We start from the raw sequence: 24,813 nt of genomic DNA, 5'->3' as shown, positions 1-24,813 counted from the left end.
TTAAGATTTGGTTTTATATTTGCCAAAGATTTGGGGGTTTGATTATCTCATGTGAGTTTTGAAGTAATAATTTCAGATACATTCCTAATTTCTTAAGTGATTAGTATAACTAATTTGGCTGAAAAGGTTAATGACATGGGTTCATTGAAATGACATTGAAAGTACAATATTGTGGTATCATTTGATTCATAATGGGACTTTCGTATTCATTATATTTTTGCTTTCGTCATAACACAAAATATTTATTCAGTGCACCTGTCCTATCTCATGTACGTGTCTATTGTTGAAAGGGAACCTTGGTAATGAAAATGTGTGTATGCGTGCCTGCGTGTGTGTGTGTGTATGTGTATTTGCATTATGTGGATGCAGGAGTTAAGTTTCAGTTTGTAAAATTACTGAAAGTAGGTAGAGGTGTCCATTAGGTCATGGGTTATTTCTAATTTCCTTTCGTATTTGCATTTGTCATGATCATAAAACTGATACATTGATCTATCATGGAGATTCCTGCACCAAAGTTGCCTTTGGAAGCTTTTAACTGTGAGTTGTCATGGAGGCTGTTTAACACAGTGTGTGTGTGTCAGCTGCAGGGAAGGAAAGTGTTACTGTAATGCATATCTGCTTACAGGCACAACCCAGTGATACGGACGGATTATACAGTTATGAAATTATTTCCCAGTCCATTTATCATTATCGCCAATGTGACACTGGGATGATTACACCCAAATAACGTTGAAATGAAGCAGTCTGGTCTGTGTGAAGCATTGGACCTGTGGCTAAATTAAGCTAACATACATTAGCCCGATGGCATATTGTCTGGAGCTTTGCATTGCGCCGGCTCTGCGGAGCGGCTCTGAAGCAGTCACATGGGTGCGGTTTGGTTTCTTTATCTTTCTTTGCACAGGCAAAGGCTTCACAAGTAAATTTGGTGCAGCTACCTTTTTAAAATGTATCTGGGCGCATGAACACGCAGCAAGACGTATAATGGTGAGGCATTGCATGGACTGGGAAGATGGGTGCATCAAAGGATTGGATTTCCTGTAGAGACACGCATTAGCCGCTCACGCTATTACAGTTTAAACTGCCAGATGTAGTGTAGTGCCAGCATTCTGGATTGTTTTATTTATCTCATCTGGAAAAGCCTTAGAGTTTGGTTAAGTGCATCTTTCATGATTAAAGGTGTGGTAGACATCTGATATTTCAGACACACGATAGTATATTTTCTGTTTCACTTCTCTTATCGTAGGGGGAAAAAAAGGTAGATTGTACATATTGTAATATAGGAAGCTGAAACCTTACTATTGTTTTTTTTCTTAACAAATTGAAATATAAACTTAGAGTCAAATTGGGAATAACGAAGAGGAAATGTACTGTGATCTGAGCATGTGCTTTCGTTAATATGTCAGAAACTTCCCCACATGTCTTCATTCCCTCTCCAGTAAGAGGCAGACAGATCTCAACCTGAGAAATATGTCATGGCTGTGGGAAGGCAGAGCAATTGGATACACATTATCTATTGTCTGTTTTGGTCATTTTTCAACATTTGCATTTTTATTTGAGGAAAGCACAGTGCACAAAATCTTTCATTGTGAAAAGCTTTTACAGCATTTTTAAAGTACCAGGTAACAATATGGTAAATACTGTATTTCGGTGTAACGGTATACAAAAACAATACCTATGGAGCTGCTAACAAAAAAAGGGTGGTCAAAATGATATTAGTTTGAATTTTTGTATAGCCCCTCTTGTCTTGTTAAGAGATTGTCTCCATGGTGATTTGCGAAGAACATACATGAAAGCCGTTGAACGGCAGTGAGATCTTTGAGCTTTTCCTCCATGTCTGAAGCCTAATGTGTACGCAGCTCCTCAGATGCTGGGGTCTGCTGGGGCCCCTTGTGTTTGACTGTAGTGATTACTGGACAGAAATATGTCGTCATTTCTCATCTGAAATTGTGTGACTGAAGAGACTGAAGTTGCGGATTGTAAGACATTGGGATAAGAGTGCTGAAAGACTGCTGACAGCACTCACATGCAGTCCCACGGGCGGGGGCCCCCATGGCCCCCATGGCCCCTCTGACATCGGAAACATTTTCCTCTTCCTCTTTGTCTCTCCGTGTTTCTCCTGTTGTCCTCCACATTCTCGACAAGCTCAGCCTTCTTCCCCTTTCTTTGAACCTCTCTGCTGTGCCTCTCTCTCATTTCTTCCAATCACCCATTCTACATCTTGATTTACAGTAGGAACTATTGCATTAATATTGATTCTCTCTTCTGGAGAGGAGGACAGAGGACAATGTTGTGTGGTGTGTTCTGGCTATGGGACATAGATTCTGTGTTCTGTTAGAGGTTTGAGTTTAATTGTGAAAGAATGAGAATACCACTGTTATATGAGCAGATAGGTGTGTGGGTATATTTACTCCCTCTCAGACGTGCAGCTGAGATTCAATCAACTATTTCAACAAAAAAATCGTAACAGCTAAGTTACAGTATATATACAGATGCACATCAGATGCATTTGTGTCAACTTGGTTCTTTGTTGGTCAGTGGTTCTTTGAAAGATGCCCAGTAAACACAGAACACAAGTTCCTAAGTGTGAACCCCCAGCACAGTTTTGAACTGTTCTCTGCTACGTATCCTCTTAACTTTTGAGATGGTTCAGCTTCTGTTACCTTGTGTTGGTTTAATCCAGGGCTCCTGGCAGCGTTTCTCCCTGCTGCCTGCATACTGTTGCTTGAGGATGCTTGAGGGCTCCCTGTAGAGTATGAACTTGCCCGCTTCTCCCAACCTGGCTTTCTCTGATATCCCATGTCTTGGGTTTTCCTGTCTGCTCTCTTGTACATTGAACCGGGGATGATATACAAAAGGTCAATTAATAAACTGTAATAGAAGTAATGACCAATGAATATTAAATTGATATCAATCACAATTCAGAATAAGTAATTTTCATTTGGAAAGACATGGAGTAAAAAAAAAAAACTGAAACTCTTAACCGTGTAAACTGCATAATGCCATAAAGTCTATGCTAAATATATTACACTAATGGTAACGTCTATGTTGAATTTGTTAATACACATTGAACGTGCAAATAAAAACTGATACACCAGTACTTTTCAGACTGTCTTTTTTCCCTTTGACGTCTTCTCCAGCACAAACCATTTTACAATTTTGTTTAACAAGAAGAAAAGCATGGATTAAGATGACTCACCTCTGGAGTAGTAATGTGACTGGAGAAGTCACAGCACCGCAGGGTATTGCAGCTGACATCAGGCGTGTGGAGTTTCCCAGCTGGGAACTTTTTCTCTTTCAAATTTTAAGCCTCAAGGGCTGCACACCATGTTGCTTCCCAGAACTGGAACAGTCACACCTTTTTTGGGAATAATTCCCCTCTCAGTCTTTTAGCTGTACACACACCAAGAGGAAAAGGAATTATGTAAGAAAAAGGCACAACTTCTGGCCAATGGGATTGGATGACCCCATATGAATTTATTTTCAGTGATGTACATCAGATCACATAGAACTTTCAGTGGTCCGAGGTAAATTCACAGTGACATCCGATGTATATTATATTACATTATTGGCATTTGGCAGACGCACTTATCCAGACTAAGCAGGAGACAATCCTCGCCCGGATCAATGCAGGGTTAAGGGCCTTGCTCAAGGGCCCAACAGCTGTGCGGATCTTATTGTGTCTACACCAGGATTAGAACCACCGACCTTGCGTGTCCCTGTCATTTTGTGAGGTTGAGGAGGTGCGGAGAGCCAGGTGCGACTAAGGGGGCGACCCCTTGTAAGCGGACCCACAAACGAGCCCGCCACTAAGACCCCGGGGGGGTAGAGGAGACAGCACTGTACACGGAGACAACTCCGCACAAATAAAAGAAAGAGCCCCAAATAACGGCTCAGGAAATAAAAACTACCCTCCAAAACCAGGGCGAAAATCACAAACGAAAAATGAGTGCGTAAAGGCTAGCACTACTGCCCGGACCGGGGAAAACCCAAAATAAAAGTACAACCCAGTATAAAAGACTGGGCTAACGAAAATAAAGACTCAGGAGTCGCAGCTCCGAAAAAACACACAAACCAAAATACAAAATACCGGGGACAACGTCCCTCACCCACGGACTCACACGAGCCGAAAACAAAACGAAACAAAGAACCAAAGAACCTTTAGGAAGGCGTCTGCTTGTGCACACTGCACTAACGAGCTGAGCGCCTTCCTTACCTTTTTCTTTAAATAGAGAAACGAAACCCCACCAGCACGATACCTGACTCATTTGGTTACCGAGTCTACCGTGTGCTTTACCAGCTTTGAGCCAGAGCGAACAGTGGACACCAAAGCGGAGACTGAGGGGAAATGAGGGCTTTAAATACCTTCAGGAGGTAGACATCAAGTAGGCACTAACGACCACCAGGTGAAAGTAATAAGCCCCCCTGGTGGCCACCATCAGTACTACCTCCAACCCTGACACATTTACCTTAACCACTACGCTACAGGCCGCTACAGGCTGATGTAAATGTAGCTACTTGCATATAAAATGTTATACAGCACTTGTATGTCTCCTGGCCCTGATATTGTAAAGAACTGTGGCTCTTTGATAATGACCATTTGATCTTCCTCTTACATGGATTTTCCATTTTTTCCATTTTTTTCATAGTGAGTGAAGGTAGGGATATTGGCTATTCAATAGAAGGAAGTTATTTTATGCTGATACATTTTAATAATTCTTGTACAGTTTAGTTGAGAACAGTAGGGTAATGAATTGTTTAGAGATTTACATTGTCCTTGCCTTTGCTTTGTCCTTGCCTTTAATTGTTGAATAAATACAACACATGTATTAATTATATATATCTATTCTTGGTATTTGGTGCATACTGTAGTGGTATTCAAGGAAGGATTTCATGTTGTGCTTCACTTTCGTTTAAATTTTAATAACAACATGTAAGTGTTAAAAATCTTTTTAAAAGCAGCCGTTTAATAACGGTGAGGATTCAAGATTGTCCTTTCCTGTTCGTTTTCTCCCCATTCGGGTGACGCGTGGTGTTGGCAGATGATGTCTTGCCCTGTGGGACCCCTGACCACAGGCAGCACAGTCACAATCCTGATTTGATCTGGACCATTGTGTGTGTCACTGAAGGAACAGCAGCTACCCATGTGAAAGTCACCTCCTGCTTCTCAATGGTTCACTGGCACATAGACGCATCTCTCCTCGCCAAGTTCAGTGCTTTAGACTTCATTCGGATTTGTATTCCATTTCAATGACACCGTTTTGCACTCTGCTGTAGCTCATTCAGGTCAAAATGAGACCTTCCTCATCATCCTTCAAACATGTTAGTCCTGTTTCCTCAAAACAAAGCTAAACTAAGAGCAACAATGACGGAATGCTACAGTACTGCACAATGATCTAGAACCACCGAGGGGTGGCCTGTAGCGTAGTGGTTAAGGTAAATGACTGGGACACACAAGGTCGGTGGTTCTAATCCTGGTGTAGCCACAATAACATCCGCACAGCCGTTGGGCCCTTGAGCAAGGCCCTTACCCCTGCGTTGCTCCAGGGGAGGATTGTCTCCTGCTTAGTCTAATCAACTGTACGTCGCTCTGGATAAGGGCGTCTGCCAAATGACAATAATGTAATGATCTGAACTTTACTCCGGCTACCCTATTACACTATCCTAACAGTCATCGCTGTGAGCTTGTGGTGCTAGGGCTTTAAATCTAATGAAACACATTAACCTATTTGTGCTATTGAAGTATTATTGTTTGTCACAGTCGTTTTTATTGCTAATAGTTCATGTAGTGTATATGAATTATTGAGAAGTGTGGGTGATAGCTGTCGCTGAGGCAATATGAGTTGCTCACTGTGAAATAGTTCCAGCTGGAATTAATACTGGAAATGACCTAACAGACCTTTTTGCAGGCTGATTTGATACGTTCCACGGATTATTTCCAGGCTCTCTCTTTTAACAGAAATTTTATGCACACCATGCAAATGAAAAAAACCCCATATTATCCTGCATGAGGTTTGCATTTCGCAGAAATTTGATTCTCCGTGAGCAGCTGAGATTTAACTGGTCCGTGATTAAGACCAAAAGTGCCATAAAATTGAATACACTTTCTAACATAAAGCTGCAAACAGAATCCTCGAGCTCCCCGCTGGTAAGAAGATTATTTTCCATACTGCAGATACAGTAGGTGTGTTTATTCTGTTATGTTAGGTGTGTGTATTATATAGGTCTGTGTATTATTATGTGTCATCTCTAGATGGCTTAACATGACTGAGCTTTGGTCAGCGGTTAATATTCTGCTTATTTTCAGGGAATACTAAACTATTCATAACAGAAATAAATAAATAAATAATATTTAATATTTTTCATCTAATATGCACATTTAAAATAGATTTTCAATAATATAATAAATATAATAAATATCTTCACTGCCACAAAGGCTTTATTTTCCAAATGTATATGGCCTGCATATGAGAAAATATGCTTTTTTATTATATAATTGCAATCAATGTTTATTTGATATTTCACAGGCACAGATTGTATAAACTAATTAATATTAACTTGCATACGCGATCCATTATCCCCAACATCAACAGCAACACATAATAATATACTTTTAGAAATCATGTGACTGAACCACAATGTTTTTCTAGTAAAAAAAAAAAATTACATTTAAACGAGGCTGGCTAAATCCAAAATGTAATACAATCTTGACATAAAGTCAAGATTTGAAAGTAGTTTGTGTACTATCTAATGAAAAACTGAATGTTTTTATGCTCAATATGGATATCTTTAAGACAAAGTTTGGTCAAAATTATAGATCATTCTAACAGGATACATGAAATTAGAGATTTAAAAAGATAACAACAAATGAAATGTTACAGTGAAATCTTTGCATTTTGTCAAATAAAGTCACATATTAAGTAATAGACCACTTTCAGATAAAAACATGATCAAGGCTGGGTAGCCGGTGAGATGTCTGCAATAGAACTGTCTCCAGTATGTCTGGTATAACCTTCCATCTGATTTTCTTATAAAACTGCAGGACAGTGTACCAAAGAGAATTGACGCAGTTTTAAATGCAGTAGTCACAACAAAAGGTGATCACAATAAATATTGATTTCATATTTTACTGTTCATCGCTCTTTAAACTAAAACTTTATACTAAAGGTTTCATTATTCTTTAGGGATTTTTTTTTACATGTGCCTAAGACATTTGCACAGCACTGTATTTCGTATTAAATCTCCTATGATGCTCACGACTGAAAAACTGTTAACTTTTCTGAACAAACTGTATCTGTACCAGTGACATTAAGGTTGATATTTATTGTATAGACTTGGACATTTAGGACTGGAATATTATTTTTGCCCTGTGGTGAAAAACCAAAGAGTCTTGTGATTTGCACAATGGGGTAATGTTTTATTTTACAGTCCATTAGTATTTACTGGGGAAATACAAGCTACTTATATCATTATTAGGTAACTATTTCGATTTGAGGGGTAAGTACTATGAAACGAACCATGAAACAAACTTGTTTAATACTTTGAATATACATACATTCATTCATAACAATGGTAAAGCCAATTCCATAGCACTTACTTAATAATTACACATTAAGTAGCTGTTACTAGTAATGTACTTGACGGTACATTATTCTTCAGACAACTTTTGCCCCATATATTCTGTTCACTGATCGAATGTCTCTATGGAACCTGTCAGCCAGCATCAGTTCAGCCTTCGTTAATGGTGATGTTATTGAGTGGCATGTTTTGGGAGAAAAGCAGATTTCCATGCTGTGGTTGTGAACAGACTGGGGCATTGTGGAGCCCTGGCAGCTGACTACCCCGGGGAGAGCAGGGCAGGATGGGTACCCACAGCTCTGGTTTGTTTGTGGGTTTTCTTTTCTCATAGTCATGCAAGAGCATAAAATCCCTTTTACTGTCTATATTTCAGAGAACTGGTTTCAGGGAAATGTCACAATCAGTGCAACAGAACAGTGAGGTGAGTGTTATCCTGCTGTCTAAAAGTGGAGGTGCCGTTGGGAAGGTCAGGGCTCGGAGAGCCTTTAGACTCAATCTGGGCCCTACTAATACAGCATAAGGCCATGGGGTGGCATGCCCAATGTTCATCACAACTGACTCACTCCTAATCTTATTAGGGGTTACTTGGTGTATGGAAATTATGTCTTTTTTATTTTGTAAGGGTGAGGAATTTATTTAAAAAAAAACCCTGTGCATGTATTTCTTGGTATGGTACATGTTATGCTGATGCCTTAAAAAAATAAAACAGAACTAAATGAAATTAAAGCCTTGCATTTACTGAAAATGTACTGAAAAGCTGTTATGAATACAGACTGATGCACAAATTGAGGAATTGTGCCCTTTGACCTGCGATGTCTGCTCTCTGGTTGGTCCAGGAGTCGGTGGTGGGGCGCCTTGTGCGTCTGCCCCTGTTCAGCTCCGCGCTGGAGATGGCGAGCGTGGCGTACGCACACGTGAAGAGCCGCTACGCGCTGGCGGACCTGGCGGGAGGCGTGGCCGAGCTCAGCATCCGCAGCGTGTCACAGGCCGCTGCCCGACAGGCCACGCCCGTCGTCCGGAGCCTGGAGCCGCACCGTGAGTCGAGTGCCAGCCCCACTCTCCTCACCAACAACCACAGCCTCTGCCCTCTGCTTTATAGGCCATATTCACAGGGACGGTTCACTTCCTACAGTTTAATATTAAACAGTCTAATATTATGTTGGTGTAAGTGTCTGTTTTTGACAGTTTACAGATAAAGAGTATTTTTAGATACTTATTAAAGTTTCTCACGACTTGCCAGCTTGGCTGGTATAGAGGTGTTGAGTGTGAAGCTGACAGGTCATGAGGAGTTTCTGTAAGCATCTAAAATATTCTTCCTCACAGAAACATCTGCAGCTTGTCCTTTATCAAAGAAATGGAACTATATGCTTCTGTTGTTGTGACAGGGTGTGGAAAAATGAGACTTGTTATCAAAAATTCTAAATGTAGGTTTTCAAAGCTTATGGAAGTGCACAAAATGTGGAACATTAATTTAAATAAATGAATTATTTGAAAGTTTGCGTGGTGTGGATACTTGATAGAGCCTGTAGGTCTTCATATCAGGTCGGGAGTTTCACCGATTATGCATCAATGATAAACTTAGGGTCAGACGTTGTTGACTTCTAAGTCAATGTATAGTAACATTTTCAGTGTTAAATCAACACAATGCGGCTATTGGATATCTATTGGATATCTATTCTGAGTTTTAACACTCTGCCGGACAGAACATTCTCCATTTCTCTGTTCTGCGTCATCTTCCCACAGTCAGAGTGGCCAACAGCTACGCCAGTGTGGGTTTGGACCAGCTGGAGAAGAGGGTTCCCATCCTGCACCAGTCTGTGGAGGAGGTGGGTGCCACAGGCCTGGTGGTGTGTCTCACGCCCGTCTGCACGGCTGTGACTCACCGGGCAGCCTGCCCACATCCACCTCCCCTACTGCTCCTCAGACCCCCGGCTGACTGTGTGCCACACTCTCTCAAACCTCATTCCCACCTGTCCTTCACTGTTCTCTCTCCTCTCCATTCCTCACTGTCTGAGAATACCACTCCATCCTCACTGTGGCCTGTTTGAGCAGCTCTGCGAAACACTGAGGAATGGTTTGGGATTTTGTGTCCAAATCAGAAGGACTAGAAGAGGAGTTATAGTGACATAATTCTATGCAACCAGTTATAATTGACAAACAAAAAGCATACACACACATGCATGCAAACCCACAGGCACATACACACACGCACACACACGTACACACAGAATTAAAATGTAGTATGGTGTTTTTTCCCTGCGCCTGCACCACACTGCCCTCTCTCAGGTGATGGGTCACCTGAAAGACGCCCTCTTCCTGACCCTGGATGACCTGCAGATACGTGTGAACGAGGAGCTGGACAGGGTTCAGGACGGAGCAGAGTGGCTGGTGGAAGGGACCCAGAATACCTTCAGGGTCTCACTGAGGATAATAAGCACCTCCTTCCTGGGCACAGCCTTGACATCAGGGCTCGACAACTTGCTGACGTATTCTGAGGAGTCCGTCGACTACTTCCTGCATCTTCCCCCTGAATTACGTGAGTGAAAGAGAGTGAGCACAAAACCCGGAACCCTCCCAAATCTGGAACACGGACTGCAGTAAAAAGTCCTGCTCTGGGTTTTACTCAGTGCAGTAAAAAAAAAGTATTCTGGCACTTTTTAACTGCACAAAGTAAAACCCAGAACAGCTCTTTTAACTTCAGTCCATGTTCCAGATTAAAACCTGGAGGAGTCCAGGTTTTACTCCAGTTAGCCGGCTCAGTAATCCTGCCTGGTGATACAGGGCCTAGCTCTCATGTTTAGATATTACATATTTTGCAGCAGGCGAATACTATCATTTTCCTGTTTGTGCATCTGGAAAAACTGTGCTTATTTATCCGGCCGTTTAATGAACTATTCAAACAAGCAAGTGACTGCGCAGTTGTATGGAGCTTTACAATCAACAAGCCTTGCTTCAAACACTTCATCATACAGGCACAAGAGGGCAGTGTTACACTGTGCCGAAGCTATAGTTGTACCATGATGTTCTAGTACTCAAGTATTTGTCCATTCAGTTACAGGAAGTGGCTGGTGTAGATGCAGGTTTTTGCTTCAGCCAGCACTACAACACCGGATTCAACTTTATAACATGCTCCTTTGTTCATTATTCTATATTTAGTGGCCTACAATTTGGTTATTTAAAGAGATCTCTTGGTTGTGTGTTTTGTCTTTAAAAAGCTTGTTGCAGTCCATCTTTCCCATTGTATCAGCTCTAGTACTTCTGTTCTGTTACTGTATTACTGTAGTCATATTTGCTGTGAATCACATTCTATTTTCCAATGCTTACACATTTTTGTTAGGCGCTGTGGGTTTGTCAGTGTGTGCCCTGTGCCCTGGATGACTGGTCTCTGTGCCCAGGCTGACTGTTTATATGTGTCCTGGCTAATTACCTTTCTGTCCCTGGCTGACTGTGTCTCTGTGTCCTGGCTGACTTTCTCTCTGTGCTTGGATGACTGTCTCTCTCAGTGTCCTGGTTGACCGTCTCTCTGTGTGCCATGGTTGACTGTGTTTCTATGTGCCATGGCTGACTGTCTCTCTGTGTCCTGGCTGACTATGTCTCTGTGTCCTGGCTGACTGTCTCTCTGTGTCCTGTCTGACTGTCTCTCTGTGTCCTGGCTGATTGTCTCTCTGTGTCCTGGCTGACTGTGTCTCTGTGTCCTGGCTGACTGTCTCTCTGTGTCCTGGCTGACTGTCTCTCTGTGTCCTGGCTCACTGTGTCTCTGTGTCCTGGCTGACTGTCTCTCTGTGTCCTGGCTGACTGTCTCTGTGTGTCCTGGCTCACTGTGTCTCTGTGTCCTGTCTGACTGTCTCTCTGTGTCCTGGCTCACTGTGTCTCTGTGTCCTGTCTGACTGTCTCTCTGTGTCCTGGCTGATTGTCTCTCTGTGTCCTGGCTGACTGTGTCTCTGTGTCTTGGCTGACTGTGTCTCTGTGTCCTGGCTGACTGTCTCTCTGTGTCCTGGCTGACTGTGTCTCTGTGTCCTGGCTGACTGTCTCTCTGTGTCCTGGCTGATTGTCTCTCTGTGTCCTGGCTGACTGTGTCTCTGTGTCTTGGCTGACTGTGTCTCTGTGTCCTGGCTGACTGTCTCTCTGTGTCCTGGCTGACTGTGTCTCTGTGTCCTGGCTGACTGTGTCCCTGTGTCCTGGCTGACTGTCTCTCTGTGTCCTGGCTGACTGTGTCTCTGTGTCCTGGCTGACTGTCTCTCTGTGCCCTGGCTGACTGTGTCTCTGTGTCCTCAGAGCGGGAGCTGGAGCTGAGGATCCAGCAGTACGAGGAAGACAATGATGAAGAGGAGCCGGGAACATGGACCCGTGTGCGGGGCCTGCTGCTCTACCTGAGCCTGTACCTGTACCACCGCACCCTGCTGCTGATGGCGAGCCTACAGAACATCCAGCACATCCTGGGGGGCCTGTATGACATGGTGAGCAGAACCCCTCCCTTCACTAAGACCCTTAAACAGTCAGTATAGGTGTAGGCTACCACAGAGCCACCAGAACTGCTGGGCATAAAATCGGCAACCAATTTAGATCCAACGAACCAGGTATGGTGAAGTAGCTGTGAACTTACCTGCTTTAATGAATCAAATAAGCGCACTGTGTATTTCCAGGACCAGGGTCAGCCACCCAAAATTCTTGTCATTATTTGCATCGCAGGGGCCCTTTCCCCGGACCATTAGCTCATGCCCAACATGCTGTCAGTTTACACCGCTGACCAATCAGGTAAAGCATATGGAGGGGATACAAAAAGCCATTGGCAAATCAAAATATAATCACCATCTCTTCACTTTTGAAGAGAATGCAGTGTTATATATTTCACATGTAAAAGCTTACATTTGCCCTGAGAAAGTGAATATGGGAGACCATGGTACAGATCAATATGGGAATTTTGCATAGTTGCATTTGCCCAATAATGATGGCTTTGTTTTCACTTATGTATTATAGCAACCCACTTCTCCTGTGTGTGGCAGGGCAAATTGAAAAAGAGTTATTAACAAATCTGTGTTTTAGACCAAAGTGTTTTTCAATTAACAGATGATGTGTGAATGCCACAGACTCCAAATACATGTAATTTAGGTCACTGTCTTATGAGTTATAATGCAGTATAGTTTTGGCACATTACACTAGCAAGCAGAGACTGTCAGCCATGCAGTACAATTAGCACAGCCGGGGCATGTTGAAACGTTGTGTTCAAACATTCCCCACCTATTATAAATGCATTCCACGTGTACCATGCACTTATTTGGTCCTATTTAGCACTCACTGTTCATTTCTTCCCAGACATTCATTACATATTAATGTTGTCTTATGCGGTTAGTCTAGACAAAATATAGACCATTTCTACAGAACAATTATCAGATGAAAAATGTAAACGGTAAGAAATGCTGGATTAACCAACCATTGACTAGTATTAAAACATTTTGAATGCTGTTTAAATTTGCCTCATAGTCGAGGCATGTTGGAACAATTTCACTCTTGCTACTTTCGATTGAAATGTAATGGCCAGGAATGTCCTAGAACCATACTGATGGTCTATAATTATAGCAAAGCCAGGCATTTTCTTTCTGGATGAAAAATATGACACAATGAGACGGCCCTCACAAGGCTAATCTTCAGCTAACAAAAATACAATAAATAATATTGCATTAAATTATGCTGCTATACTATATATATATATATATATATAACATATTAGAAAGCTATAAGTTACCACATCAAATATTGGAATTAATTAAATGACATTAAGCAACCTGTTATAATTGGTTTATTGTTAATGACACTGAAAAATCTATATATCCTTTTGACATTGGAAATAATGAAAAGCAATTCGATACAAAATCGAAAAATGGGTGGGTTAATATGACATCATTATCTGCACAAAGAGAAAAGGAACTTCACCTGCTGAAACAAGAATAAGAATAGCTGTAGCATAGAGGTTACATGCTGAATGTCATTTCCTCTGAGACTGTCATATTGTTCTGCAATGAGAAGTACTAGCCTTCTCATCTAAGAATCTCTCTCTTCTCCATCACACTCATAGAAATGTGATTAGAGGAGCCAGACACCCATTTGACAGGTCAAGAGCCAAATCACCAGCACCTTCAGGTGAAAAGCCTGACACAGCCTTTGTTCAGCAGTCAAGACTGAAATCAGGAAATCATTTTCACAAGTAGAACTATATATTTTCACAAATATAATCATTGATATAATGAAAATCCCCATGATTAACGATGTATTTATCATTTTATAGCAGCTGATTAGTGCAGCATATTGTAAGTAGCATTGCGTAGCAACAGTACTGTTGTGAAAGTCATTTCATTCAACTTTCTTCATTTAAGCAGATTTATTTAGTAAATAGTAGGGTTGGAATCTATGGAAGCCATACAGGGCTGTATCATTCACAGTGCACAACATGTGACATGATTCCTGATGAGGGAATAATTTCATCAAATAATTGTAACTAATTATACAATCAAGATCTGTGGCTGCAATAAAAAAACAGCATACACACAGCCCTCCATGTCACTGAGTGGAATGAAAGCAACACAAAACATATTTATTTACAAAACCCATAATATTTTAATATTTTCAGGTGCAAATTTAGCACTTCATCAAAGCATTCAGATCTGCCCATTATCAATGTCTAAAGAGCTTCAGTGGGGTGTTTTATGGATGGTTTTCAAGGCCTGAAATAATGGGTTACTGATTGCACCTTTGTGAATGTATTACTAATGAGAAATACACAAACACAACAACAGAACACACTCTGCTTTTCTAGTGGAGATGTCATGGTAACACATCACAAAGAACTTGTTCTTTAGTGGTTCCATTAATAGCTGACTGTGTTCTGATTGAACTTTGGATTGTTGATTGAGGTTAATGACAACTTTTTTGTTCCATCACATCAGATTTTCTTAGTTTTGTTGTTTTTCCAGATAAAAACAATGTTATGAAATAAGATGGATTTTTCTTTTTAGCACAGCCAGGGATGCAGTCCACACATTTTTTTTACGTGCTGAAGATAATAATTACAAAGCCAAAATAAACATTCAAAATGGAGGATGGTGGTATTCCAAGCCTGGAGCCAGTGATAATGTCTCTACCCACCATGCATTTCCTTTGAAGGAGTCTTGAAGAACATCAAAACACCCTTCCTCTCTTTAACTCAATCTGTTTTGGAATGAAAATAGCTCTGCTACGTGCCCAGTACCATGGCTTGGGCAGCCAGATGGCTCCTGGCACTCACTGCACTTCCTGTCTACATGAGCAGAGGCAGGGCCCTGTCTTTGGAGAACATGACTCTGCTAATTAAATGTTCTGGGTTTGGGTCCCAGGGGGTCTGGTGAAGAGAGGGAGGGAGGGAGGGAAACCCCACCATGAACTCCACTCCTACTTTGAGAGGAGAAGAAAATAACACAGACAGGTGACCCATAGTATACACCATAACAATTCTGCAACATACCCATCTGCTGTATGTTCTTATACCCTCTTCACATATATCCAATTATTTGAAGGACAGAATTATGAAAATGTATTGATACAATTGTGTGGCCACCCCTGGTCCAAGTCTATGTTACAATGAATCAACAACAGAGGTGTTCATTTGGTGATGCTGTGAGAAGATTTCAAACGTTAAATGTATGTTCAAACACCTATTAGCCTATTTTCTCAGAAGGGTTCTGACTTGAGGTGGCTGCAGGAAATCTTTTGAAGATCTGCCAAGCACTAACTGATATGGTGCCAAGTAGGAACCTTTGCGCAAACCTTTGCGTATGCAATGTCCACTGTTTATTTTCAGTCAGTAGTGAGTACAAATAAATAGCAGCCATGCATTAAGATTAGCAGAAAGAGGTCATGTTTAAAGGTTGAGCCAAACCAGAGAAAATGGGGTATGTTTCTTTTTGTCCAAACGGCTACATGGAGCCAGTCTGTGAGAGGGGGGAGAGTGTGTGATTGTCTGGCCTGATAGGGCAGCAGAGACTGAGGCTATGCCCAGGGGGATGTGGGCCTACGTGAGGCATGGAGTTCGCTGCTCTGCACAGACGCAGAGATAAGGAATGAGCCTCAAAGGGCAAAGGCAGGGGCACACCAGCTTGGCACACGTTGCCCAAAACAAAGTGTGTCTGGTTTTAAGTTGTGGGATAGTGATTTGCAATCATCTGTGGAAATTTGTTCTATTACCTTCAATTCTGTAAGTCTCTGGATTAGAGGTGTTAAGTAAGCATAATGAATGATAGAAGAAAAGGTTCCTTATTTGTGCTCAAATTACCACAATCCAAATAGCCTTCAGTCAGTCATTATTGAGCCATACCAGTGTTACTTAACCATCTTGAAGTAAGGTCTAATTTAATTCCCCCTTAGTGGAAACACATGTACTATGTAACTTAAAGTACAGTTCATGAATATTTGACATTTGCTTTGGTATGTAAACAATTGCAACACATTTTTATTACACTCATTATTTAACTATATTTCACTTGTATATAGTGAGTTATTACAAATGAAAAAGATTTCTGGCCATTTCATGGAAAAAAGGCTAATTCAGTGGTACACTCATATCAATCATGCATGCTAGATGCATACTGTCAAAGGATAGATTAATTTTAGCCCAAAGAAGAGTCCAAGGCCTGAGTGCTCTCAAGCCAATTAAAGCTTCATAACACTACATTAATGCGTTTAGCAGACGCTCTTATCCAGAGCCATGTACAAGAGGAGATTGAGAGGATGAAAGGATGAAGAGAGATTGATCATTTCTAGATAATGTGGTGGGTTTTGCCAGCATTCGGTAAGTGGGTGACTGGTCTGGTAAAGTAAGATGGAAGCACCCAGCCTGAAATAGGTGGTGGGAAATGGTGAGATTGGCAGGTGTGGGTCATTCTGTAGGACCCCTCCCTGTAAAAAAATAGTCAAAATAAATAAACAAGAGGTCAGGGAGGGAGCTACAATGTTCTGAGTGCATGTTTGCAATTAGAGTAGATTTACACAGAAGTAGGCCTACTTTAAGCCTTTTCATTTAACATTTTTTTATTTGCCCTATTCTGAAGCTTCAGAAAGTAGTTGCCATTTTGGGAAATATGTGTGAAGAACTTCTGGACTGAACAAGTGAACACAAACAGGCTCAAAATAATGTTCTCCTTTCAGGCGGCCAGCAGGCCATTATGCAAAAAATAGTTCAGTGCCGTGTGTTCCTTTCAACACTGCTGAGATCTGAGCCAGCATAGATCAACACAAATATCCGTACGTAACAGTTGGGAAGGACCACATTTCTCATTCACCAAACTTTACATGACCAACCCTCACATAAACTAGTTTCTACCAGTGATCGGTCTGTGACTCCCTATCTCTCTAGACCCCCTTACCTTTATCAGTCAATTGGCAATGCATTTGGCAGTGTTCCGTCTAGGAAAGCACTGCCAGTTGTGCATATGTAGCTGAACTACATAATCACTGGATGTAATATTTCATTAGCATCATTTATCACAGGTTTTCAACCAACCCACCCCCCCAGTTTGTACGTTTGAGCTGGCACTTTTTGTACAAGCAGTGAAAAAATCACTCACAGTTTGGTCTACATACAGTGCTTTTGTGCTGTGTGAATAGCTCTGAAAAAGTAAACTTGGTAAAATTCTCGTTAGCAATTGTGATTGTTGTAAATGTTGGAATTGTATTTTTCATCCTGATTTTGTTCAATGATTCCACTCTCTTCTATTGTTTCTACTATCACCCTTTATTTAGAAACACATATCAAGTATTTTCTACTGCAATATTAAAGTATTGTAAAAACAACTAAACAGTGAGGTATTGCCTAATCTAAACAAATATTCCTATAGTATTTCATGATAAATTAGTTATTTGAACTGATGATTTTGGAATTTTTCGATTTCGGTTTTTAAAAAACTGAGCACAAATCTGTGAGACTAGTGCCAAAGTGATTGTAAAAAACTCTAATTGACTGTCGGCCCATTATCACATCCACAAGGGCACAGATCTCCCATGGCAGTCAGAAGGCAGGAATGTCTGAATGATAATTATCTTCGCTTATGACGTAAACACTGCAGAGAAAGCACAGGCAGCTGCTACCACAGGGAAGAAAATCTACACTATTTGAAAAATTAGCAAAAGTAAAACAAATAGAAAATAGAAGCAAAATCATATGGATAAGCCTGTATACCACACTATACAATTATATATTGAATAATATAAAGCCCAGAACCGCTGGCTTGATGCGAAGAGGGGCTTTTAGACAGCTTTCCCTGCATTACCTATGCTGCACACTGCATTGGAGTGGCCTACATGAACTGCCCCTTTCTTTTAACCTAAAAGCTAGACGTGTCGGCTGTGTCAATAGGGACATACATAGCTATTTAAAGCGCTTCCGTCTCCCAGAGACCACCCGTGTGGAGGCCCATATTCATATCATTAGCCTGACTTCTGTCTTACTGCAGCAGCCCAACTGCTGCTCAGCACCCTACTGCTCCTGTGGCTGGGCCATAGAGGAGTGGCTGTTCTGTGCCCTCGCTAAACAGCAGAGAGGCTGGCCTGCCTCCTGAGATCAGTAACAGGCTGAATCCCAGCTCACCTGGCCTCCTGAGATCAGTAACAGGCTGAATCCAAGCTCACCCTGCCTCCTGAGATCAGTAACAGGCTGAATCCAAGCTCACCCTGCCTCCTGAGAGCAGTAACAGGCTGAATCCCAGCTCACCTGGCCTCCTGAGATCAGTAACAGACTGAATCCAAGCTCACCCTGCCTCCTGAGAGCAGTAACAGACTGAATCCAAGCTCACCCTGCCTCCTGAGATCAGTAACAGGCTGAATCCAAGCTCACCTGGCCTCCTGAGATCAGTAACAGACTGAATCCAAGCTCACTCTGCCTCCTGAGAGCAGTAACAGGCTGAATCCAAGCTCACCTGGCCTCCTGAGATCAGTAACAGGCTGAATCCCAGCTCCCAGCAATGAGGGGTTAGAGGTGTTTGTGTGTGTGTCTGACCGTGTGTGTGTGAGTGTGTGTATCCGTCTGTGTGAGCGCGCGTGTGTGTGTGCGTGTATGTGTTTGGTGTGTTATCTCAGTGATTCTCCTTTGCCCTTATTCACCTGATTGTATCTAATGCAACATTATTCATTCATACATTCATCCCTTTGTAAGAAATGCGATGTATGAGTCATCTCATTGCCTGGTGTTGCTTCGCATTAATTAAAGTCATCAATGGCATCACGTTTCGTCCATTAAGATTGCTACTGTTTCAGTAAATGTCAGTATTAGGTGCTTGTGTGTGTGTGTGTGTGTGTGTAGTGGCTACTATTCCAATTTGGCTGTAATGACGCTCGTTAGAAATCGTTAGAAATCGTTAGAAATCCCACAGGCGCTCAGAAAGGGAACGATCAGAAACGTGACTCGGCTAGAACCTGGCTGCTGGGTCTCCACCAGACCGCCAGCTGTCATCCAGGCAGTGGGGTGTCACGTTTGACCCACATTACTCTGCTCTCCAGAACATAACCCTCTCCTCAGGAACCTATACTGCTCTGACAGGCTCTGACCTGTCGCTTTGTCCAACATATTTTCTGCATTAAATTAGGGGCAGAGGGCGGGAACTGAGGGAACAAAGGAAGAAAGAAGAAGGTTTGCTGATCTGTGCCTGTGTTTGCCTGTCTGGCTGTCGCTCTACAGATGGGGCACTGTGGTGTGTCTGACTCACGTGCTCAGCTTCGTGGCACATGAATGTGATCTTTGTCTGCTCCCTATTTATGGAGGAAATTTGGGTCAACTCTCCACTGTATAGTTTGAAAGGATGTATTGTGGTTTACAGTATGTCATTTGACAGTACTTTGACGCTGCAGTGTACTACATTCACATTATAATGCATGACAGCACAACACACTTAAAAAAAAAATATATATACATTGTGTGCTGTCAGCCCTTTCTACTGCTTCAGACTTTCTGAACCCCGCTGATTAGATGAAATACAAAGAGTTTGTGTCCTACAGCAAAGCTTTGGGAAAGGAGGCTTGTGATTGGCTGGGATTTGGGGTGATGAGAGACGGATTAGTGCCTCCTGCAGAGACATATTGTACCAGGGAGAGAGGGAGAGAGGGAGAGAAGGGGTTCTGTTATGATGATACAAGGCAGGTCACTCTTCACACCAGCTTCATTAACTCCATTCATGAATTATAATCACCTTAACTGTGCAATACTTCAGTCACTGCAGCTGTGATTTTTTTGCAGATGAGAGCTTCCTTATGGTAAATACTGGTAAATGGTAAATAAGTGACTACATTTATATAGCGCTCATATATATATATATATATATATATATATATGTATATATATGCTTCTCATTCACCCATTCACCCCCACATGGCAATGAGCTGCCATGCAAGGTACCAAGCAGCTCATCAGAGGGGACTGACCCGGCAACCTTCTGACTGCCTGATGACCACTCCTACCTCCAGAACTAATGTGGTCCTTATGCTGCTCAGTAGTTTGAGGATAGTCACCTTCCTCAGACACACCAGATGGCTTCCCTCACAGTTCCTTGTATTTTGCTCAAGTTGGGTCAATGGCAAATCAAACCATTTAATGTAACATCCATTTTGCCTCTCTCCCCTACCTCTCGTTGATAGATGGGTCTAAACCAGGTGGTGGAGGCAGTTCTGTTGCTGTCTCAGCGACTTGTGGCCTTCACCGTCGCCCAGGGGCACCAGCTGGTGGCGCTGAAGGATGCGGTCATAAGCCAACTCTCTGAGGTGACCCGCATGAACTTTGACCTTCCACCCATCAGCCAGGCTCTATCACTGCCGGGCTGGGTCCGGGACAACCTGCCGGTGGCCCTGAGCGACCTGCAGGTGCTCAGCAAGCTACTCCTCCAGCTGCTGATCAACACCACTCCACTCTACAACATGGTGAGGACCCCAACTTCACAACATCATATCAGGGCATTCATTCACGTGGGGTCTGTGTGCACGTACATGTTTTTATTTACTTTTGTGTGTGTGTGTGTGTATGTGTGTGTGGGGTGTGTGTATGAGTGTGTGTGCTATTCATATATGCATATTATGCCATAGTATGCCAACTCAGGATCTACTGTAACATATTACCAGATTACATAGTTCATTCACAGCAAAAAATGTAAGTAAATTAATATTTCATGAAATGGTAAGTCAATTAAAAACAACCATGAGACTCATCCATGAAGTGGACAACTCAATGTTTATAAATCAAGTACTTTCATTTGTTCTGTAGGAAAAACATATCTTGTTTTTCTTTTTCTCTGATTTAAGAGGTTGAAGTTATCATCTGCAGAAACTTTCTTAATATTTCGAAATCAAATTGTGAAATGAAATGCTTCTAAACAATGCATAAATCACTTTGACTTACTCAGTAATGACTTAATAATGCTTTTAGAAGCTAGCCATTCAAAGCTCTTCACTGTGGTGCTGGGGGCTACACTGTCAATCTCAGCTAAAGGATAAAACATTCAGCGCATGTCATCTCCTCACGTGCCTCTCCTAGGTTAGCAATAGAGCGTGACCAGGTGTGGAGCTAGGTTCCTGACGGAGGCTGTTGAGTGAGAGTGACACGTTGGCCAGGTGTGTGAGAGAGAGGAGAGAGGAGGCTTCTGTGTTCTGCTGCGGACCTGTGTGGCATCACGGTTCTAAAATGTCCGGAATGCAGAGACACAGGGCAGTGGTGGGGATGTCAGGAATGTCCATGTTTTAGCTGCCATCCAGGCGACGTTTATCTGACCCATTTATTTAAAAAGGGATCCTTGTTTCGACTGGACTGCATGCAGAAGGGGGAAACACAACATAAAAGGTATTAATTTGCCTCGTAAATGATGGCAAAAAATAATGTGATCAGTTTTTATAACACTAATGCAACATACTCTTCGATTCAATCTTTCTGTCAGAAGTCAAAGGGCCACAGTGAAAATCTCTGGTAGGCCTTTTTTTTTTTTTTAGCACTTTCTATATTGATGAATACTTTCGGTGGGGGTGAAATGTACATGATCCCATGATGTGTGGGGCAGGTGCAGTATGTGCTGCACTTAGGCACTTAACCTATTTCAGCAGGGCTTAGTTCACACTCAGATATACGCAAAATGCCAAATGCTACTATCTCAGCCAAGGAGTCAAGGAGCCAGTTATAGAGAACGGTACCAACTGTATGTGACTGTAAAGCATATGTAAAGTAGCCAATGTGACTGCTTTTGTGTGGGCCAGAGTTTCTAGTCTGTCTTTTGAGGGAAGTCCTGAGGGACTGTATGTGTGTGTGTGTGTGTGTGTGTGTGTGTGGGTGTGTGCTTATGCCTGTGCTGAGGTAAACTGGAGATAAGAGAGGAATGATAAAAAACGTGTTTTCCGCATTCCCATTGTTTACGGACAGACACTGGTTTAATTTCCTTCAGGTGCTGTGAGATTGATGATATATTATTTGGCTTCTGTCTCAATTGAGGAAGTGTGCACCCCAGCTCAGAGAGATAAGCGCTGTTTCCACGGTCTCAGATGGGGCTCCCGGATGTTATTTCCTGCACACTGGTAGCAGATTTTCAGGGGATGGATGTAATGAAAGATCAGTCTTGAGTCACCACCTATGAACAGCTGGTAACCACCAGTTCCTCATGCCTCTAACCATAAATATTAATGATTTGTCCCATTTTTGGAAATAAAATAAAGTTGGAAATAGGCAGCACTCCCATAAATCAGTTATTGGATAAACCACAGCCTAGTTTCACATCTTTATTGTCAAGAATATTTACTAAAAACTGCTACAATAAGATATTTGCAATATAAAGTATATAATAGTGATGCATTGTTGGGACGTTTTTGTGTATTGCTTGATTTTGTTTTTTCAAGCCTCTAACCATAAACTTAGAACACATCTGTATCGTGTGTGCATGTGTATGTGTGCCTGTGTGTGCTTGCTTGTGCCTTATTTGTGAGTGCCTGTCTGCAGTAAGACAGTGCAGTGACAGATGTAGAGATGACAGGGTGGCAGGGTACCCTTCCTGTTGTATTTAATATGGGGTGTCATGAGCTGGCAGTCTGCATGGAGTCCTGCATAATGCAGTAGAAACTGAGTATTACAGGTTTTTCCTCCAATAGCTAAGGTGCAGATATTTTGGTTGATCTATTATGAAAGATGCACACTGTAGGAAGGGGTATACTGGAGAGATTCTCCACCCTAGCACTGTAGAATTATGACACTACCTGCTTGCTGCGTATCATCACAATTTGGTACCTAGTAATTCTTTATCTTTTCAGTAATCAGCCTAGAGGAGATAGATCAATCTGGCATGCTTTTATATCAGGATTTGAGCCACAATAAAGGGGAAAGTACTGAATCTGAGTCACACAGCCACGGAATGATGAATGGTGATTCACAGAAAGTAAATCTAATCAATAGAGGCGGTTTGACCTCTCAGAAAAAAGAACATGTAATTGCCCTCATTATGGCCTTCGGTTGAAAATCACAGGGGGTAAAGCTGAAGAGCGCAGTTGAGATGGTCAGATGAGTCATTCATTAACAACACTATGGACACTATACATATGCTATACATATACTCCAATGATTCAAGTGGCTCAGGCAGTAAGAGCAGTCGTCTGGTAGTCGGAGGGTTGCCGGTTCGTTCCCCCGCCTGGGCTGTGCCTCTATATTTTGCTTGTAGTTTGGTCCCCTGAACTGAACACAGTACTAAGTGTGGTAGACAGACAGGAACCCTTTAATTGACCTAATGCAGAAATACTTACCAACTTGTGTAGCTATCATTTTCAGTGTTTGGTAAAGAGTAGTGAACAAATTAAGATTGAATGTCATTGCTATTTAGTCATCAAAATGGATGGTTCTGTGTCTCTTTAGCAGGAGTGTGCTCATGCATTAGACTGGCTCATAGTCAAAGCAGCACGCTCCTTTATACACATACACACATTTGTCGGTAAAGCAGTTGCTTTTTTGGGAACATTTGGCCCTCTCTTCATTCATTCTCACCCTCTTTGTGGCAGGTGGTTTAAATGTGAACACGGTTAAAATGGGCTATGCCGTCTCTGTCCACATTGTTCCATTGCTGTTCTGTTTGGGTCTATTTAGATTAATTTTTACTCATCAAAATTCATTTGATGAATTGTGCTCATCATTATTTAACTGCATAGAAAAATACAGAAATTAATTTGCTTAAGACAGCAAATGGTTTGGAGATCTGGCGTGGTTGTGTGGAGAATGATCAGGGGTATTTCCTCTCCTCTCAGTGTTCTCTTTGTTATCCGGGGGGCAGCCTGTAGTGTAGTGATTAAGGTGCATGACTGGGACCCGGAAGGTTGGTGGTTCTAGTCCTGGTGTAGCCATGATACATCCTCTGCTTAGTCTAGTCAACTCTATGTTGCTTTGGATAAAAGCACCAGCTAAATAACTATAATGTAATCCACTGTCTCTCCTATCACCGTTCTCTTGCCCAATGCTCTCAAATGTGTCCTCCATACTACATATACCTCTGCCCTTTCACCTCAACTTATTCCTCCTCACGTATGTGTAATTTATTTTCTCTGCCGGTACCCGCTGACTGCTCTCTCCTTCCCTCCCTCTACGCTCTCCTCCTCTCCCTCTGCTCTCTCCTTCCCTCCCTCTACGTTCTCCTCCTCTCCCTCTGCTCTCTCCTTCCCTCCCTCTGCGCTCTCCTCCTCTCCCTCTGCTCTCTCCTTCCCTCCGTCTGCGCTCTCCTCCTCTCCCTCTGCTCTCTCCTTCCCTCCCTCTGCGCTCTCCTCCTCTCCCTCTGCTCTCTCCTTCCCTCCCTCTGCGCTCTCCTCCTCTCGCTCTCTCAGCTGCAGCGGCCGTCGGAGCAGCAGCTGGAGGACTACCTGATCCAGGAGTACCTGTCGGAGAGCAGCTCCCCCCGCCGCGCCTCGGTGAACAGCCTGCTGCTGAAAATGGCGGACGGGCGGCCCCGCCGGCGCCGGAGCCTGTACGCGCGTTTCCGCCGCGGCTCGTCCGGCCCCGGCCCCGCCAACGGTCGGCGGGGGAGCCTGAAGGAGGACAGCCTGCCCGCCACGCCCTGGGAGCCGGACTGCGCCCCCTCCACCAGCACTGTGCGCCGCCGCTCCTCTGCCACCGAGGTCCTGCTCGCCCCCATCAAGCAGCTGGTGTCCCAGGGCCAGCGGGCTCTGGAGTATCTCAGCCCCACGCCGCACCAAGAGGAGACAGAATACCCTGAGAACTAA

The 24,813-nt window shown here is 42.7% G+C and overlaps 2 protein-coding genes across 2 annotated transcripts in view; both read left to right on the top strand.

The window, feature by feature from the left end:
* Nucleotides 1–3,097, top strand: part of syt11b (synaptotagmin XIb) — a 20,002-nt gene extending 16,905 nt beyond the window's left edge. Inside the window, exon 4 of the mRNA XM_061233351.1 lies at nt 1–3,097. This exon is cut by the window's left edge and continues 2,237 nt beyond it. The gene's annotated coding sequence lies outside the window, so the exon portion shown is untranslated.
* A 4,869-nt stretch (nt 3,098–7,966) lies between these two features.
* plin6 (perilipin 6) lies at nt 7,967–24,813 on the top strand. The gene is made up of 7 exons (XM_061247861.1): nt 7,967–7,996; nt 8,412–8,610; nt 9,319–9,401; nt 9,862–10,111; nt 11,851–12,032; nt 20,227–20,505; nt 24,418–24,813. Exons 1-7 carry the CDS (start codon nt 7,967–7,969, stop codon nt 24,811–24,813), a joined length of 1,419 nt encoding a protein of 472 aa, XP_061103845.1.

This window comes from Conger conger, chromosome 1 (genome assembly GCF_963514075.1).
Source record: "Conger conger chromosome 1, fConCon1.1, whole genome shotgun sequence".
Lineage (NCBI taxonomy): Eukaryota > Metazoa > Chordata > Actinopteri > Anguilliformes > Congridae > Conger > Conger conger.
Note: the sequence above shows the minus strand (reverse complement) of the source record. Positions and strands in the feature narration are given on the sequence as shown.

Excerpts from the sequence above, each read along its gene's own strand:
- plin6 (XM_061247861.1), top strand. The coding sequence starts at position 7,967 with ATGTCACAATCAGTGCAACAGAACAGTGAG. Across the intron at positions 8,611-9,318 it reads CCGGAGCCTGGAGCCGCACC|TCAGAGTGGCCAACAGCTAC; the intron begins GTGAGTCGAGTG and ends ATCTTCCCACAG. Across the intron at positions 10,112-11,850 it reads GCATCTTCCCCCTGAATTAC|AGCGGGAGCTGGAGCTGAGG; the intron begins GTGAGTGAAAGA and ends CTGTGTCCTCAG.